A 19339-nucleotide genomic window follows, 5' to 3' on the forward strand; every position below is an offset into this window, starting at 1 on the left:
GATATATATCACAGACGATGAACACTCTCCCGCCGGCCGTTGCGCGACTCAATCAACAAAACGTCGATACGGTTCCAATCCCCCCATCGAACGACGACGGCCCGGGATTGACAAATATCGCGGCCCTCAATGGCCCACGCCCTCCGCCCCATTGATCGTGTGTCCCCACGCCGGAGACTAAACCGTGGAAGGAAGAAACATGGAATCGTCAGCGACGGGGGGGACAACTGGGCAGTGGGCATCCCGTAACATCCTCTTGCCGTGGCCTGACATCGGACCGTCGTTGGTTTCTGCATCTCCGCGGCACCGTGACGTGCGGCGGGGGCCGCACCCACGGCCGGGCCTACCCCTGTCCACCTCGCCAGCTACAGAATACATTTTAGGTATCTTCAAGAGGACAGGACAGGACGGGTGTCATCGTCGAAGAGAGCGCCTCGTGGCGGTCCAGGGACCGGTTGAGCGGAAAGTCCAGCGGCTCGTCCGCCTGGTGGAACGCCATGTCGGCTTCTTCTCCAATTATCAAGGAAATACCGTCCGTATTCTTGTGTGTTGGATGATTTGCGCATTCTTGAAGAATATTTCTTGTCCTGCTGCGGTCCGCTGTGGACCTTCTGACGCTTCTGAAAGAGTCATGTTCACATGTCAACCTGCCGTGCCATTTCTGCCCTTGCGCCCTGCAGCTTGCTTGCCTTGGAGATGCGAGATCTCGTCCGTGGCATCGAAACCCACGGTCTGAGGGTATGCAGCATACATACATACAAGAGAATGTAACATGCTGAAGAATCACTCTGTTCCTCAGCGGTAGAGGCGCAAACGAGGCGCCGGAACATATCGATATGTAATCATGACAATAGCGCCAGGACTCAAGCCTCCCCTAAAGGCGTCGGTGACATGCCACAGACAATTCACACGGGAAGCTCACTGAATTCTCGTTTACCACCCCGACTAATAAGACCAACAAGTACATCGCTTCCGCGCCCTGTAGGATCATCAAGCTCAGCTCCCATCTCCAACCAAAAAAAGGGAGTCCCCGAAACAAATGATTCACACTCCTCACACCTCGTACGAAGTATGTACGTATGTCTAACAAGCACCACTCGTCTCCCACTAATTACAATGAAAAACATCTTGTCTCAAACACATACAGTCAGGCCCCAACAAATTGTCGCATTTATCGCATGGCAGCCACGACAGAGGCAAAGACATGGCAATCCCCAATGACGGACGCCTCAATCAAGAGAGAGCAAGAAAAATCAAACATTTGAGAATACGTAGGTATTCCCCGCCACTCGGGACCCTATTCCCGTCGGCGCGGTAAATACACACTACAAAGCGGACCTGATGTCGCCGCACACAAAACTCGGTGCCATGGACCAGGTCTCCGGAGATGTCTCCTTCGTCCAATGTGAATCCTCTCAGTGAACAATCTCATCTATGCGCGGATAAATCATCATCATCATCAACAAGAATTCCAAAAAAGAAGCGCGAGAATTTTTTTCTTCTGTATTCCTGGGACTGGACCCCGCGATGCCGACGGGATGGGACGATATTCCGCGAGAAAAACCGCAACGACAGAGAACCTCCCCTCCACATGGCCTGACCTGATTCTCCCAGAAGGGTCCGCCTGACAAGCCTCAGCTGCCCCCGGGAGCGTCGATCAGCCCTGGAAAACCGGGCTTCGTTCCTGGATTTTTCTCGGTGGTGCGGAGAGGTCAGGGAGCCGTTTTTCACTCACTAATTCCAACCAAGCGCTATGAAAAGCTGACATAACACCGCGCAGGAAAACGCTCGGAATCGGATGCAAAATACATACCCAGAAATACAGTGGTCACCGGACCCCAACGCGTCCCGGCCCAGCCCGGCTCCAGAAAGACGTCTCCGCGGAGGCGGACGGACGGCCGGGATGGGCGGATCGTGGGACTCGTTCCGCTGCCATGTCAAACTCTCAATCCTCTTTTGGGGGCTCTGTATTGTCGTGCTGTCCAATTGGGATTGTTTCGATTACCACATCGAGCTGCTCGTTGTAGTCTAGACCCCCGATCTTGGCATCATCCCACCTGCGCGTGCGCGTGGACGCTTGCGCCTCATGTCATGGTCCATGGGACGCCGGAGGGCGCGACGCGAGGATTCTCCAACTGTGAAATTTGGAATTCTGTTCGTGAGAAGGGCTGGGTCTCGTATCGCCGGGTTTAGCATCGTCAGCCCACGTGTGACGAAGCTCGGTAAAGCCCATCATGAGGCTTTCCAATTTTTGATGCTTAGCGGTGAGGATATTGGCTTGGAAGCTTACGCTCATGGTAAATCTCAGATTAGTTTAGTTCGAGAATTGGGCATAGACCAGATATCGGGTTGGCGTTGACGGGAAGAGTTTAGCATGGCTTATCGATAGCATATTCATTTCTATTCTTCGATATTCACACTTCTGATCTTTCGCATACCAGATTCGGGATGAAGCGTTCCATCATATCAACTAGAATCGGGTTTCCTCTCAGTCGTCAGAAACCAGATCGTACGAACTCACAAACCTGTTCCATCATCACCATCATCGCCACCGTCGAACAAACACTTTGCAACGCGATTTCTAAATCTATCCCTGCTTGAACCATCCTACCAAAACACCAAACCATCCCTCACGACCACCACACACACCCCTCAAACCCCAAATGGACCGGGCTCAAAGTCCCAATACCCCTCCCCGTCCACCGTCCTCCTCCCCATCAACGCCGTCCGGTTCTGACAGCTCGGGCTGTAGTGATCCCGCTTCAACCCGAACGGCCACATCGCCACGAAGCACACCTCGGCCACCCCGCACCCGGGCTTACACTTCTTCCACACGCTCCAGCCCAGATACCCCTTCAACCCCCGGACGACCTCCCGTCCCCTCCGCACCGCGTCTCCGATCTCCCTCTCGCGAGCACTGGCGCCGACGACGCGTGTCATCTCCGCCTCGGAGAACGCGGAAGCCAGCTTGGGCTCCGCCTCGAGGACGATCCCGCGCACGGCGTATAGGTCGCCGCAGATCCGCTCCACGACCGTCTTGACGGCCTCGAAGATGAGGGCGTCCTCCGCGGTCCACTCGTCCTTCCATACCGCGGCGGGTGTGAGATACTGCCTGACGCACCGGCCCTTCGCATCCGCGACGATATCCCCCTTCATCGTGACGTCCGCGTCGGACTCGTCGCGCAGGTAATCCACAAAGGTATTCGTGACGACCAACACCTGGCTCACGAAAGCGTAATCACCCCCGTCCTCGCCCTCATCCGCCAACGCCTCGATCCGGTCCGCGTGCCTCGACACAATCATATCCACGACCCCCTGCCAATCAACGCTCCCGACCACGCCGCCTTTCACTACCTCCTCGACCCTCTTCAGAATCACATCCCTCTGACCCTCCTCCAACTTCCCCAGCCGCGGCATCTCCTTCCTCCCGTTCGGATTACTCACGTTGACGGGGTACCACGCACTGCTGACCATGCTCCCAAACCCCAACCGCACCCTCCCGCCCCCAATGCCGTCATACCGCTGCCCGACGGCCCTTGCCCACTCGAACATGTCGATGCTGCCGACGCCCTCCGCCTGATCGCTCCACGGCCGCCTCAGCACGCTGACCTGGTCCAGCCCGTCGGAGAAGTCGCAGTAAATCGCCTCGAACCCGATCTCCATGCGAATCACCCCGTCGAGACCCCACGACTTGACGAGGGCGCAGACGTCCCGCGCGCGCTCGTACTCGCCGAGCGCCGGCGCCGAGAGCACCCCGCGTAGGAGGAAGTCTTGCGTGTCGAGGGTCCCCATGTTCGTCTTACCGGCGCCCATGCCGTCGATGTAGAGGAGCTTGAGGTCGCGGTTCGCGCGGTAGGTGTGGAAGTACCCCCTCGAAGCTGGCTCGCCGGTCGGCGCGTGATGACCATCATCATCATCATCGCCGGTCAAAACCCTCTGCCCATCCTTATCGTCTCCCCACCCTGGCGGTCTATGTCCCTTACCAGGCGGTCCTGGTGGCCTCGGTGGTCTGAACCCATCACCGCCCCTCCAACTCCTCGCGAACCCTTCCGAATGCTCCATTTCGAATGCGAGCCACTCGAACGCCGCTGGAGTCTCGTTTCTCCTGGCCCCGTGGTACAGCAGAGTGCCCCTCGGCACCGTCGCCGGAATGACGCCCAGGCCGTTGTGGTGGATGGAAGACCCCCACTGCCGCATGGCGGAGTGCACTGCGTTGAAGACGTGCGGCGCATTCTCCCTCGCGTGCTCGGGGCTCGGGGCGAACTTGGCCGGGGACGGAGGTCGCTGCGACGCCGGGGCCGAGGCCGATGCCGAGAGCACGGCCGGCGATAAGGCCAGTGCCAAGGCGGCGGAGAAGTGCATTTTGTGTATCGCGCTCGCTCGAAATGTTGCTGGCCGCGATAACTTCAAGAAGCGAGATTCGAAGATTGCAATGTGGGATGACGTGGGAAAAGAAAGAGGTGGAAATGAAGTTCCTTGGGCAGGTGGCTGCTTACAAGCGTTCCGCTTATCAGCCAGAAGGATCACTCGGTGCTCGCTGTTTCCCCTAAAAGGGACTGGATCCGGTACGCGCGGCTGGCCGCGCTTGCGACTGACTGATTCGCGGTGAGACTCGAGATGTTGCAATCAGGAAGACCGACCGGGATTCAGGTGGATTTGTCGGAAACCGGCTTGCGGGTTGTCACCTGCCATCACCTGGGATCACCCTCGGAGGCGCGTCTTCAACGGCTTGATAGCCCAAAACCCTTTGTTCGCTGTCACGAAACATTGGACCGTTGGAAAAGCTTCATCACAAGGTAATATAAGACGATCAGAACGCTTTAGCCTGAATGGGAACAGTTGCCTAATGCGGAGCGTGACTCTTCGGTCGTCCCCAAAATGCCGCTTGCCGCTTACCACCACTACCAACGGTCTTCGGAAACCAACAGTGGGTGTGGCTCAACACCATCACGACGTTTGGAGGCGAAACGGAAACGTGCAGATAAAACAAAGTGGGGATACTGATTGGACACAGATAATGAGGCGACCTTACGAGCAAATGTCTACGCATCCGCGATAGTCTAACACTCTCTAGCTACTTTTTTCATGGGTGATTGCCATCATACAGCATCGCCTCGACACAAATGGATGGGCAGAAAAGAATCCTAATGTAGCTACTCGCCATTTTGGCCATTCTCACCGTTGCTCTTTCCAGAGACGACAGGAATATCCTTCTTCTGTGTGAAGTGACGAGGCAGACGGTTCTCACTTTGAGTGTAAGGCTTCTTGGCCTCAGTTCTCGCCATGTCGTTGACCCACTGCTCGCGGCCGGGTAGGCCATTCTTGACGCCGACTTCAGCCCATTTGGAGGCAAGGTAGAACCATCCCAAGGCATTACCAACAGTGCCGACTTCGTCACTGACACCGTTGGCGGCCTCGTAGCTCATCTTCTCGTGAAGCTCTTCGTTCGTGAAAAGGTCCAAAAGATGACCTGCAACGGCCTTGTAGTCGCCAGGCTCGACCAAGTAGCCGTTGACCTGGTCCTTGACTTGCAATGGAATGCCTCCGGCCAGTGTCGCAATGACGGGGCGGCCAGCGTGCAGAGCCTCAGAGACCTTGACCTCGAAGCCCTCGCGAGTGGAGAGCTGGAGAACGACATGGGCATTGGCGAGGACGGTGTTGATGAGCTGGTCGTTGGGCTCCAAACGCATGATGCTGCAGTCCTTGATGAGATGAGGGTAGTGCTTCTCGAGCTGGGACATGGTCTGGTCGTAGATCAAGCTGGCGTCGGGGTCATCAACTGAGCCGTTGCCGCACACGACAAGCTGGGGAACGTCAGTGTGGCCAGCCTGGTCCATCAGACGGCGGAACTCGGCGTAGGAGTCGATGACGGTAGGGATTCCTTTGGAGGGATCGAAACGAGCCACCTGAACGATGTATTTGCGCGCCGGCCACTCGAGCTCAGTCATCCGCTGATTACGGCAGGCAGTGTTGTAGATGTGGCCGTAGTATCCCGTGTCCCACTTGTTGAGAGGCTTGTTCAGACCATCAAGCCAATCAGTGGTGGCTGGAAAGTAGACGACCTTCTCCCGGGGAACGTTGTGCGGGACGAAGATGGGGATCGGATGGCTGATGAACATGTCGGCATGTTGGATGTTGCTCCACAGGAAGTTCCAGATGTCCTCCTGAGGAGAGCCTGCCTTTCCGGTCAGGTCGCTGCGGATCTGAATGTGAGATCGGTAGAGGACGGGCCGGTCCGGGGTAATATTCTTGATGAGAGGAATCAAGCCAGGCATTTGCGGATCATCAATCTGCCACGGAACAAGGATTAGCTCGAGATCGAGTTGGAAGCTTCAGTAACGCCCATCGAGTGGTGGGGTGAACCCGAGAGAAGAGCTCGTGTGGAGATCATCCACTTGTGGTGCACCCATGGAGGGGTAGCTCTGGGGGTGGGGAGGGGAATTGGAGATGCTGATGGGGGCGGGGGAGGGGGAAGACTTGGGGAAGCTCACCATGACAACGTCAGCACCACCCTCCTCAGGAGGTCTCAGCGGGCCTCCTTCGGAAAGCCAGTAACGGTTGGCATTGTCCGTGATCCAGTCGATGATGGACTGTTTCTCTTCTTTCGAGATGCGCTGATCGGGGTGGCTGACGCCTTGGAGGATGTTGTGGATGTTCTTGGTGACCCTGAAGACCCCGGGCCTCGGCTTCGGGACTGGCGGGTATGATGTCAGTTTCATACGACTTTTGACAGGTAGGAGGCCGTAACCCAAGACAGAAAAACGTACCATACCAAGTCAGGTCGACGCCAATGAGACGAGCAAACCGGACCAGAGCATGTCGCATCAAGGCCACGCCACCACCCTGGGGAGTGCTGCTGAAGAAGGCAATCTTGATTTTGTCCTCGCGCAGCTTCTTGGCGAAGTGCATCGTGGCATCCCACGTGGCGGCACCGCATGTGTCCTTGTGGTTCTGGATGGTGTTGAGTTGAACGCGGAAACCGGCATCTGTCTGGACAATACCGCGGAAGCCGACCTGGAGAAGAGGAACCAGAGATGGGCCAAAGTTCCTGAGGGTGGTCTGTCAGTGACGGGATCCACAGATGTGCGACCGGGGCAGACGCGAGTTTGGCGACTTACATGATGCACTTGCGAGCCATGGAATCGGCCTGCTCGTCGACGCGCTTGATGTCCCAAAAGCTCTTCTCCTTGTGCTCGTCATCGGGGCGCAGGACGATGGGGACGATGTCGAGGTCAAGCCAGAGACGGGAGCACATGGTGGGACTCATGTACTTGAGGGTGGTGGGAAGACCGGCGCCGATGAACTTGGAGAAGTTCTCGTGCTCGTAGCCCTCGAGGGTGTTGATGACGTAGTCGGCAATGGCATCGTTGCCAGTCTGGGTGGCATCGTCGAGGTTGATGTGCTTGACGGTGAAGTCAATGAGGTAGACGGTGTCGTGGATGGCGAGGGCGACGACGGCCGTGTGGGAGTCGGAGAAGACGGCAGAGATACCGCAGTAGAGAGTCTGAGGGTATTAATCTCTGTGGAATGGATCCATAACAAGATGCTAACTTACAGTCAGAGCTGGGCCGAAGGCATTACCCTGCTCGTGCATGGTGCTCATCTGTCTCTTACGGTGAGACGAGGTGCCCAGCGAGAACTGGCGTCCCGACTGCTTCGGAGTGGTCGGCATGATGGCGATTTCGCTGTTGTGTAGTGGCAGGACTTTGTTGACCAGAATGTGAAGTTGAAGCTCAGCAATGGCGGTTCTCAAACCTGAGAGTTGGTGTGAGAAGAGAGAAGCAGAGGAAAGGAAGGAGAAGGAATCGGGGGTCGAAGGGGTTTTGTGCCTCTTCTGGACGTCCAATTCAACGTCGACGTGAGGAAGATGAGGGGTAAAATGGAAAGCGAAGTCGGACACAGGTGTGAGGCTAGGCGACAGGAGTCCCAGACGAATTGAGAGTCCAGGGCACCGAAATACGAGTGGTTGGCAGAAAGAGGAAGATCAGAAGAACCAGGCGGCGAGGAGAAAGGAAGTGGTGAGATGGTCAGGTTGACCAGGAACGGGAGACGACCATCAGACGTTCCTGCCGTATAGCAAGGAATCTCTTGTCACAAGGAAAGAGGTACTCCCAATACGTACTTGCCAGAAAGTCGACATCAAATACCTTAGCTCATGGAAGTCACAGCCAAGTGGTACTTGCCAGAAAGAAATAGCACCCTTCGCCTCAGCTGGAAGGAAAGGGAAGGAGGCGAGGGGGGCACTTCCCCGGCCGGTACCTTAGCTCCACGGACGGGTAACGGTAAAAGCGGGGCCGGTCGAGACGGGGAAGACGGGACCACCTCAGCTTGGAACTGCTGCACTTGCCTAGGTAGTTAATGGTAGTGACATTGTGTACTTGACCAAGAATACGGCAGTAGAGCTCAAAGTCAGATCAGGAAATGTACCAACACCCCACGTCAAGCAGCCTGAGGCTGGGGTCACACTCACTCAAGGCATTCAGCCCTCAGGCATGAGCCAAGACTCACATGGTGACGCAGGGAAACCACAAAGGCAAGGCTAGATCTGTGGGGGAAAGTCCATCCCGCGGGAGGAGGTGGACAGCTACCCCTTTTCGTCCTGCAAGTAATTGTCATCGGTGCCCGGAGTTGGTTGGTTCTTGGACTGTAGACCTCATGCCGTTGAGATTCATGCTGAAAGCCACGGTTACACGGCCTTCCATTGAGTTTGGAGGGTCCATGTCGTGTTGTCATGAGATATCATACCAACTTAGATTAGTTATGTGCTGTCTAACATGTAGGTAAAAGAAAGTGGTCTTGCTCGCCCTACTGTTGTCCATTCTCTCTGCCTCTTAAATGAATCGATAGTTCAATACACTACCTTTCTAGATTGCATCAGAAATTCATGAAAATTCGGAAACAACGTACCTTGACAAAGCAACATCAGGCACGGAAGGTGTAGCTACCCCTCATGAACTGTTCCTTCCATCACGAACTACAAATGACCTGATCCACGGCAGTGTGGACCCCCGCCGTCCTGCCGGCAACGGCCCCACCTGGAACGTGCCTTAGCGCCCTGCCACAACGTTGCCGCCACTGCACGACTTCCTTCTCTCCCGTCCTGCTGCACTCCATTGTCTGATACTCATTCTTTCCTCCCACCTCATCAGGAGCTTCATCTTCTCGACCACCTCACCTACCTACCAAAGGTACATCCAGCACACCTCAGCCCTTGCGCAGCCTCCCGGTTTCCGAACTGCTTCTACTCCTCTCGAGACCCTTGCACAAAACGCGGTGTACATCGGCCCATTTTACCAGCTTGACCTCACCTTGCATACTACGCTTCAAAGCCAAACGCCCATCTAATTACTTTCCTCCCAGGAACGTTGGATACAGCATCCATTGTTGCAGTTGAAACATCCTCGACACCAGCAAATTCACCGAATAAACATGGGCAATGACGACCAGCCTGTCACATACTATCCTTCGTCATAAATGCTCTCCATCTCCCACACTGGAATTGTCGGTGAGCAGACAGGCCACTCGACACCATCGTGGGGGACGATACCACTCCGCCACATGGTGTGAACACCAGGGAAGCAACCCCTAATGGACCACCCCCAACTACCACCCACCATCTTGAGGAGGACATGTTACGAGACCCGACCGGCTGGTGTTGGACCTGGCCCACGCACAGTCCAGACAGACTACAGCCAGGCCAATCTCACCGAGTGGTTGTGGTGGGTTGCGGCTGCCGACAGCCATCTTTCGACGCCAGATTGACGCCTACCTCAGAGCAACGTCTTTTTTTTCACCGGCATCGGCCCCCTCAAGAAACACCATGTACAATGAAAAAGACCAGTTGGGAAGCCTCAGGATTTTGTCGAGATCGTCCGGTGTTAAGCTCCAGCCGTAGCAATACATCTCCACAAAGACGACTTACTCGGATGAACCTCGAAAACGTCTTTGGCGCATGTCTCACTCCACGTCCTTCATTGTCGCCAATTGTCAGAAACGCGCCGTTTCAACTCTTTCATCATACCGATGTGGAGAAAGACGGTAGGTACATATTGTGCCACTTAAGCTGTACCCCAGGTCTAGCTCTCAATGGTCAGAACCTCGTACCTGACCGGCCTCGACGCTATTCTCGGTTCCCCGCCGCTACAGCAGCCGCCCCTAGTGCGCTGCTGTGCTGCAACGTTCTCGGAACCATACCTCGCTGCGGGGATCTCGTTACAGGGCAGTGGGCAGGGTAAGACCTTGTTCTGCCATGTTGGTCGCCCATCAATCTGCAAAATCTGCTTACACGTAACCTGCCGAGTGCGGCGAATGGCTGATCAACTGACATTAGTGTAGGCTAGCAATTTTCTCCCGCCGCTTCAACGAAGGATAGTTTCTCGTGCCCACTTCCTCGGGCGGCAGTCCAGGCATCTTCGGTTTCTCTCACGTCCTGGAAAGAACTCCATTTGACGGGGCGCGGTTAACAGTGGATGTGCGGTGACAACTCCACAGCGGACACACCCGCACTGCCAAATACTCATGGTAGCCGCATTGACTTGAAGGCATGGGAACGACGAGTTAACCCTAGAGGACTAGACTCACAATCGCAATTTGCTGCTCGACACAATGCAACAACCCCTTCAAGAGAAACCAGACTCGTCATGATGAGAGACATTCTCACTGAATACCCGAAGTCTCGGTTATCAGATGTTGCAAGCGAGGCTATTTGCCCCAGGTAATCGGGTTGTGTGAAGCAATATGATAACTCACTTCTGCCCAACACATCTTTTCTCAGGTCATACCGGCTAACATATCAGTGCCACTTCAAGAACCTCGGTTTTCTTATTCGGAATTACTGGGCATCCGATCCCATCGTACGCATGAATCGGGTTCGCATGGCAAGAGAAGGACGCCGTGTCTCCATGTCGCTCCACTGATAATTGTCTGACGCCTCGGTTTGGGCATTCCAGCCACAAAACGAAGCTTGATTTGCATCAACTGGACCAGCCCAAAATCCCAATTCACCGCGCAATACAATTTGGCAGGCCTTCTTATTCTGGCTCTATTCGAAATTACTCCGTATCGATCCAGTACACATGTTTGATGCGATATTCAAAAAGAAGAAAACTCTGTCCTGATAAGCCTGGACAGCCCACCTTTGCGGGCTACAACGAATCTAACTTTTTGGCGTATACGGAACGCATTTTCTTACCATGGAGAGCCATAGTTTTGGAAAATTGGGTTCACAGCAGTATGAAAGCCGGACGTTTGTTTCTTTACTCACACACCTCGCTCATTACGCCCACATCGCTCCTTAAAACTCTCATCGAAGGTTACGAAATCGAAAGCTCACAACACGGCATTTAGCAAAGAGATTCGAAACGCGATGGCTTGTCAAGACAGCAAATGCGAATATGCTCGTCCCGCGAGTCTGTTCATCGAAGAACTACCAGAAGAGATCGTTTGCCTCATCATCGAATCCACCATCGACATAAAAGACCCCGGCAGCTTCACGCACCTCGCCGCCCTCATCTCTTCCTCGCCAAGAATATACGAGATATTTCGTGGCTACCGGCAATGTATCCTGCTGCATCTTCTACAGAACAAGGCACGGGAACTCGCCTTGTGCTTTACAAAACCTCCCCAGGAACTCAACGAAATTCAGACAAAAAATCGCTGGTGGTTTCTGACGAGGCTGGTTTTCTATATCCAACGCTTCATATACCGGCGCCACCGCGATGACCAGGAGCATCACATTTTCCGATACAGACTACCGGCCGACGGGCTTACCCCTACTTCTCGGGACTTCCTCAAGAGTTTCCTGCGGCTTGAGGTTTTCAACCTGTTTGGTCGAGATGCGTCGGGCCCACACAGAGACAAGACGAAGCTGTGGGAAAGCCTTCCCATATACGCCTATCTAAGTGTACTCAGGTTTATTCGCCGCAAGATTTATTACCACAGCAATGCACTCAAGATCGACCGTCCATTGCAACGGCGCTTGAAAACGGGCTTGCTCCCGGTCTACAACTATCGTTGCTTCACCGTCATGCATGCGTTGCGAGGCTTGCACATAGGGTGGAGGTACTACCATTCGGACGAGAACAACAATATGGAGGATATCGAGGATTTCGTTTCCGAGAACAAGGTATGGAATGAATCTGGCCCGTCGTTCGATTCGGGCGCCTGGACTCTCATGTTTCTCAGATGGGGATATGCGTGATACCAACCGGTAGAACGTCATGCAAAGTGGTTTGCGAGCTGTGTTTATGGTGGCGGGTTGGTATTTGGCTGGGAGTTCTGGGAGTTCAAGACAATGTCAGCTGAGAGGCAGTTCCATCAATTGGATTCGTTAGGGTTGATAGATAAATCAGGTAGATGGGTTACATTACTTCATAGAAGAGAACTTGAATCACCTGGAAACGAACCACTCTTGCGTGCCCATGTCGATTATATCTATGTTTTCATTAGAATCAACTCTATTTTGGACTGATTTTCCCTATGGCCGAAATGCCTCTGGGTAGCTTTAGCCGGTCAAGGAGATACGAAATAGCCTTTCCAACAATATCGCGGTCTATAGGACGCGACGCCGTACGTGAAGACTGAACTACAGCTGAAAAGGCATCGAGCGTTTGAATTGGCTTCCAAGGATGGGTATAGGAGCGTAGACTTAGAAACCAACAGCTCAAAACCCCAATTATCTGTATGGAAAGGGATCCGCCTTCGTAATGTCCCCATATCGTAAAGTGCGATCTGAACCTTCAGTGACGAATCTACGGTCCACACCTTGCCGGACGGGTGGCCGAACAACAGAAAACCTTACACTACCTCTATAGTATACCTACAATATCTTTCTCCGATGGCATCTAAGTCTTCTTCTTGAACCACTCGACTGACTGATCACGCAGTCTAGATATGATCAAAACCCCCAAGACGATACGCGTTACAAACATCCACCTATTATATCCCACCAACCTTACCATCAGAACCAAAACCTCCCCTAAAAACGCCCTCCAAAATGGCCAAAACACAAATCAAAGCTCAAAAGTCCTCGGACACCGTCGCAGACTCGCCTCAGCTCTCACGCATCGAGAGCCTGCCCAAGCAAATAATCCACCACATCATCGACTTCATCCTCGCCCGCGGAGACACCGACGTCGCATGCGACCTCGCCAGCTTCGCCAAATCCTCGCCCGTGCTCTTCGCGCTCTTCTGCGCGTACCTCCGCGCCGAGGACGCGTGCCGTCCCTTGTCGCAGGTCTTCTTCATTCAATGTCAGAAGAAGGGCGCCAGCTGCGACGAGGTACGAGCCGAGTGGTGGGATTTCTGGGCGCGGTTCCGAAGAGTGTGCGACATGGTATACACGTCCTCGGAAGGTCCGTCGCTGCTGGGGGAATTAGGCACCAAGGTGACGGCTGCTAATCTCGGACATCCTCGCCGCTTGATGAGAAGCCTCCTCATTTTCAGTTCCATCACCGGAGACGCCCCAGCCGGTCAGGATCGTAAGCCCAAACACACCGCGTCGAGGGACATATCCGACCGCCTCACCAAGCCCGAGGTGAACGATCACCAGACCCTCTGGGACTGCGTCAGCTTCTTCCACCTGGACCAGATCAAGCACCACAAGGTCCTCCAGAGTATCGAGCTCCCCCAGCAAAGGGGAATACCCGGCAGAGCCGTCGCGGTAATCGCCTGCAAGAGATACCTGCGATCGCTCATGTTGAGGGGGTTGTCCTTCTTGGACGAATACCTTCGCGCCGTGCCTGAGGTGCGACGGAGCATGCTGATCGAGAGTTTCGGTCCGCGGGAAAAGGCAATGAATAATCCGTCTCTGCCCAAATGGGTACAAGAGACCGAAAGTGTTGTCGAGGAGGTTTGTCGCATGGCTGGTGCGTGGACATGAATAGAAAGTAGAAACGGGATAGGGCAATGGAAGATTAAATGGTTCGTTGTTTCTGAATGGTAGAAACTGGACTTCAAAGGTCGGGTACGTGCTCCGTCATGGCAGGTAGAATCATCGTCACGGCCATAGAAGCGGAAATTCGTTGGTGTTCATGATGGCGTTTGTCCCGCAAGAGTATGAAAATACACATATGAATGCACCGAAGAATCCATCAAGTCCTTCCTCACCTGCACCAGAAACCGTTCAACCTCGTCCGCCGTCCATCCCAGCCCCCTCGTACAAGGCCCTATCGTCACGGCATGAAGGCCGTCGTATATGACACTCAAATTATACAGGCCGATGGTCCTTAAGAACTTGTTCCTCGGCCAGCCGCCCACGGGCACCTTCTTCACCTGGTGTACGAGGTTCACGAAGCCAGCAGCCTCGAGGCGCCCGGGGTTGCGCTCCGCGGCGTGCATGTCGACTCCGAACTTGGCGAGTCCTTCGCTTATGTTTTTGACCATCTTGACCGGCATGAAGTCTGGTGGCATGGTCCCGTCGTCGCAACCGTATACCCAGCGCATCTCCTGTAGTTCGATCCATCCCCCGGGTTTTAACGTTCTGCCCCATGGTTAGAAGAAGTCTATCTCACTTCTTTCATGAAATGATGAGAGAAAGACAAAGACGGCTTGCCTGTACGCTGATTTCAATAAGCCAGTCCAATCTCGTATTGACGGCGCCATATTCCCTAATCGGATGAAGTCGAAGGAATCTCGCTCATGAAACCACTCTGCCTCGGCATCGTCAACGACGAACTTCACATTCGGGGGAACCCAGTCCGGCCATATTGGGCTTAAGTCGATCCCGGTGATTTCTGCCTCCGGATACTCGTCTCCCACTACATCCCTTTCGTCAGTATTCTTCTGATATCCTCACTCACCAGTCCTTTAACCACATGCCAGCAATTGGAACAGACGAACGCACTATCAATGGCCCATACCCCAGTTCCAGTCCCGACATCCAATACCCTCTGCGGACTCTCCACCGGCGCCCTATGAAGTTTCCCGTCCATTAAATGCGTCATGACAACATGCTTCATGAACTCGCGCTGCTGCTCCGAGTCGTCGTTCGGGAAGTGGTATCGTCCTTCTCGGTAGCGGTGATATCGCCTGTTGTTCTCAAAAGCGTAATCGCGCACACTGGGGGATAGGGACATGGTCCCGCCGCGGACGGAGCTATGCGTCGACGCGGTCTCGTAGCCGTCGTCAATGTCCGAGGCCTCTATTACTTCATCGCCGTCGAAATGCTGCGCCGGGTTCATCGTGGCCGTCGCGAGCCACTGTTGCGCCATGGTTCGGTTCAGATCTCGTGCGTAGAACATGCGGGCGATGTTGGCGATCTATTTTCCCGGGAATACTGAGATGTTTCGGGGGCCGAGAAGGTTGGTGATGTTGGGGACGGAAACCCGTCTGGGTATTTAAACGTCTCCGCGAAAAGGCTGGCGACCCTTGCCGTGACCAGGGTGCCCGGCCGCCGTAAGACCTCCGAAACTGGGGATTTCGGCGCGCTACTGGCGGTGATGGGGTTCAAGAGAAGCGTTTGGCGTCCAACTGCATATTCACGATGGGGTGTTCCCCATTCCGTAGTCACAAACTAGGACAGGTGCATGTTCAAGCGGGTGCATTGTTTCTCCATGTTTGTTTAGTTTTAAAGTGCTAGGTTCAAGAGATCTGACGATAAAGGGAAGGGGCGGTTTGCGTCCCATCTCTGAAGCGTCACTGTTCAGAGTTCCAGACCTGTCCCAAGGGGCCGGAATCCCGGGCGGCATTTCACGCAGTACGGCGCCTAAGGCGGTAGTCGTAGCGAGTTTGACGTCGTTGAAAAGCCGTCGTGTTTCTCTACTCGACCAAACCCGTCCGAGAGCCAATGTCAAGTGATTCAATGTTATGAGCTTTCTCTAGGTATCATCAGCCAACCCGTCAATTACACCTCAATCGCACTGTTGTCCAACACTGTTCTGATCGCGTGTTGCATTTCTCCAAGAATCCTGTCGTGTCGTGCCACGCTGAAGCTTCCAGGCCCTGGGTGCTTAGGTTGGTCTAGGCCGTAGATCATCCATGCTGAAACGACAACCGGACTGCGCCCCGAAACTGCGTCCGATTGTGCCGTCAGCCGCGTTTGAGAGGTTAAAGTAATTGCTTCGCGTCGGCACACACCGCCACCGGACGTTTTCTAGGTGGACTCGCTCCGACCGCCGCCCGGAAGAGGACGAGTGGGGCCGGTCACCGATGGTGGAACGCGGGCGGCAGACGGCTTGGTGGATCTTTGTTTCGGCATTCCATACCAACGGTCCGAATTGGATTCACTGAATTTGTTTGTGCCCTGTAATTCACGGCTCAAACGTATAATGAGACTCAAAATATTTTGGTTCTGTGTGGGAAATCCCCATGTTGATGAGCCACAGCTCTCAAAAGCAACTCCCAGGGTGCCATGAGCGTGAAGCCGTCTCATCGGCGGCGACACCCATATTCCGGGCACATTTGCAGGGTCTGACACAGATAGGAGCACATCGATCTCGATCGGCTCGAGAAATGTCTCATTCGCGAAGCTACTCTAGAAAGCCGTCAGAATCTGACTTTGGAAGGGTCTGGTATGGTATGCACTCATCATCATCAGTTTCGTCAATACATTCCATCTCGCCTAACCCCCGGGTAGCTGAGTGAACGGCGAATTCTGCCAGTCTCATCGCCGAACCGCTAAACTAAGGTACTAGAACCCCGAATCGATGTCCTCGAGCTCAAAAGTAGGGTCTTGATACACATACTCCTTCGCCGACCAAACTCGAGAGCAATGTTGGGCTCGAAGGATGACAGCGTCACTAGTGCCGGCATTTCATCGACAGGAGCCGAGTAGTCCGGCAGTTCGAGTCTGTCAGGTCTAGATCTTGAATTATCTACCGCGTTATCGATCTAGAATGTTCTCGCCGTCGGAGGACATCCAATTATCCATCGAAATCCAAGACATCCAGCCATCGAGGGAAATGGGTGTATAGTAGCTGAAGAATCGAGCCGACAAGCCGGTGAGCAAGGATAGACCTGCATCAGGGGGGACCCGATCTGCTGGGTTGAAAATATCCGACGATCTCGACCCTCACCCCCAATTTTAGCGTTGTTTTTGTCTCGGTGAGAGGACAAACACCCCACCTTCACCTTGATTTCTTAAATTTACCCCGCACTGCCTGCCGACTGGTGAATCGGTCTCAAAAATTTCAACGTCGGCCGCCGCTACTCAACTACTCCCTCACTCACGCGCGTAATCACTCACCCAACCGCCGTTAACGACGCTAAACTGGACGGTCTCACAGAAAAGGGCATCATTCATATCCCTTGGCGTCGTCCAGCCCGTCGGAATCCGCGTCAATCACATTCCAGTGAAGACTAGCGAAACCGCCACGATGGACGAGCTAACGACATGGGCGAAATCCCATGGCGCAGCCCTCCATCCGTCAGTCGAAATATTCAACGACTCAGATACCGGCAACTCCTTCCGCGTCTCCGTTGATGGCGCCGGTGTCAAACCCGGCGATACGGTCGTCACCTGCCCCCTGGGCCTTACGCTATCCTATCTCAATGCCACCACCACACCCAACCCAGGCTTCCACCACGATGGCACCAACACACCCTTCCCTCCGTCATTCCTCGATAACGTTCCACCACACGTTATTGGTCGCTTCTTCCTCATCCACCAGTACCTCCTCGGCAAGGACTCCTTCTGGTACCCTTACATCAAAACACTCCCTCTGCCCGGCAACCTCCAGTCATGGATCCTCCCTCCGCTATGGCCCTCGGATGATATTGAGCTGCTGGAGGACACCAACGTTCACGTCGCCATCACCGAAATCAAGGCGCGTCTGAAAGCCGAGTACAAGCAAGCCATCGCCGCCTTCGGCGAAGACCCTGCTCGAAGGGACTACACCCGCCTCCTCTACAACTGGGCCTACTGCATGTTCACCAGTCGGAGCTTCCGCCCGTCCCTGGTCATTCCCGCTAGTCGCCAGCACACACTCTCGCTACCTGAGGGATGTGCCATCGACGACTTCTCCCTCCTGCTGCCGCTGTTCGATGTAGGCAACCACTCCCCGTTAGCCAGAATCTCGTGGGACCACCCGGAAGATACCGCGGATATCTGCGCTTTGAAGACGCTGGACGCCTACCAACCGGGAGACCAGGTGTATAACAACTACGGCACCACCAAGACGAACGCCGAACTGATGCTAGGCTACGGCTTTCGGATTCCCGAATCGGAGGGTCTTCATAACGACTACATCCACGTCCAGAAGAGGGGTGGCGGACAATCATCGGATGAGGGTTCTAAGGTGGCGAAGTCGAAAGATTATCTCATCTCCCTTCGGCCGGTGACAGATCCCAGCTCTGTAGCAGTCCGATCCACGCAGCTTCTGCAGAACGTCGACGTCGAGAAGGTGTTGCCGCCCTTCAGACACGTCCAGGACGTCATGGTCTGGGAGCTTATCCAAGCGCAGACGACGGAAGAGCAGAGGGAAGAGATGATACCCGTCCCTGAAGGCATCAGCGGCGCTGAGGCGGACCTGGCACGTCTCCTCATGGTCCTGTACGGTCAAGTACCCGACGCTACCCAGCCTCTTCTGGAACAGACCGTTGCCATTATTCAGCACAAGGTCTTTCAGGAGCTGGAACGTCTTGACCAGTCAGAATTCGAGCTTGAAGAGTCGGAGGCAACGAGGGATCAGCTCATGGCATGCCAGTATCGGAGACAGTGTAGAAAGGTCCTCATGAACGTACTTGAGTCCATGGGAATGACGGAAGAATCAGCATAGAGACGTCGCTTCGGGAACCAGAATTCGCCTACGAAACAGATTCAGTCGGCCCGACTAGGTTGTTAGATGGCAACGGCAAAGAAGATTGAGTTATGAGCTCGGCAACATGAAATACCTGACTGCCGAATGAGCGCGGGAAACATGGTTTTGTTGAACATCATCTTCTGTGTCAAGATCTTGCCAAGAGATGCGGAATGTGGGCTGAAGTCGTTTCACAGCCGGTGGGATATCTGTCGTCTCATCATACCCGGTGGTGCGAAGCATGGACTCGCGGAGGAGGGCTGATATGGACAGCATAGTATGTGGGTTGGATTTTTCAGCCCACACTGTCTGATGGCCGGTGCATGAGGGGTCATCCGAGCCCCGGCCCCACGAACCTATTCGGCCCCGAAGTGGGAGGCCTATGAACCTACATAATTACGAGCATTGGCAGACAGGGAATACTGCGGTCTAGAACACCAGATCGTCGACTTACTCCGCGGGTTAACATGCCATACCATTCAATATCGCTGCACCACCTCGGCATCCGTCCTCCTCATTCACAGAGCTGGTACAGCAGTTGTTCCGTCGGAAAGACCACGACTCACCGAGCCGGGCAGTACAATTCATAGAAACACCTAGCCACC

At 54.5% G+C, this 19339-nt stretch overlaps 5 protein-coding genes across 5 annotated transcripts; 2 read left to right on the forward strand and 3 right to left on the reverse strand.

The window, feature by feature from the left end:
- Positions 1-2652: 2652 nt before the first annotated feature.
- Positions 2653-4362, reverse strand: CkaCkLH20_04229 (uncharacterized protein; the record flags this gene model as incomplete). The annotated part of the gene is made up of 1 exon (XM_038886948.1): positions 2653-4362. The coding sequence occupies one exon, from the start codon at positions 4360-4362 to the stop codon at positions 2653-2655; it is 1710 nt and encodes a 569-aa protein (XP_038747652.1).
- Positions 4363-5153: 791 nt separating this feature from the next.
- CkaCkLH20_04230 (uncharacterized protein) lies at positions 5154-7672 on the reverse strand (the record flags this gene model as incomplete). The annotated part of the gene is made up of 5 exons (XM_038886949.1): positions 5154-6290; positions 6492-6694; positions 6768-7048; positions 7119-7504; positions 7556-7672. The coding sequence occupies 5 exons, from the start codon at positions 7670-7672 to the stop codon at positions 5154-5156; spliced, it is 2124 nt and encodes a 707-aa protein (XP_038747653.1).
- A 5322-nt stretch (positions 7673-12994) lies between these two features.
- On the forward strand, positions 12995-13879 carry CkaCkLH20_04231 (uncharacterized protein; the record flags this gene model as incomplete). Its single annotated transcript, XM_038886950.1, has 1 exon — positions 12995-13879. One exon carries the CDS (start codon positions 12995-12997, stop codon positions 13877-13879), a length of 885 nt encoding a protein of 294 aa, XP_038747654.1.
- A 149-nt stretch (positions 13880-14028) lies between these two features.
- On the reverse strand, positions 14029-15239 carry CkaCkLH20_04232 (methyltransferase domain-containing protein; the record flags this gene model as incomplete). Its single annotated transcript, XM_038886951.1, has 3 exons — positions 14029-14479; positions 14558-14756; positions 14843-15239. 3 exons carry the CDS (start codon positions 15237-15239, stop codon positions 14029-14031), a joined length of 1047 nt encoding a protein of 348 aa, XP_038747655.1.
- A 2073-nt stretch (positions 15240-17312) lies between these two features.
- Positions 17313-18713, forward strand: CkaCkLH20_04233 (set domain protein; the record flags this gene model as incomplete). Its single annotated transcript, XM_038886952.1, has 1 exon — positions 17313-18713. One exon carries the CDS (start codon positions 17313-17315, stop codon positions 18711-18713), a length of 1401 nt encoding a protein of 466 aa, XP_038747656.1.
- Positions 18714-19339: the final 626 nt, after the last annotated feature.

This window comes from Colletotrichum karsti (assembly GCF_011947395.1).
Source record: "Colletotrichum karsti strain CkLH20 chromosome Unknown Scaffold11, whole genome shotgun sequence".
Taxonomy (NCBI): domain Eukaryota; kingdom Fungi; phylum Ascomycota; class Sordariomycetes; order Glomerellales; family Glomerellaceae; genus Colletotrichum; species Colletotrichum karsti.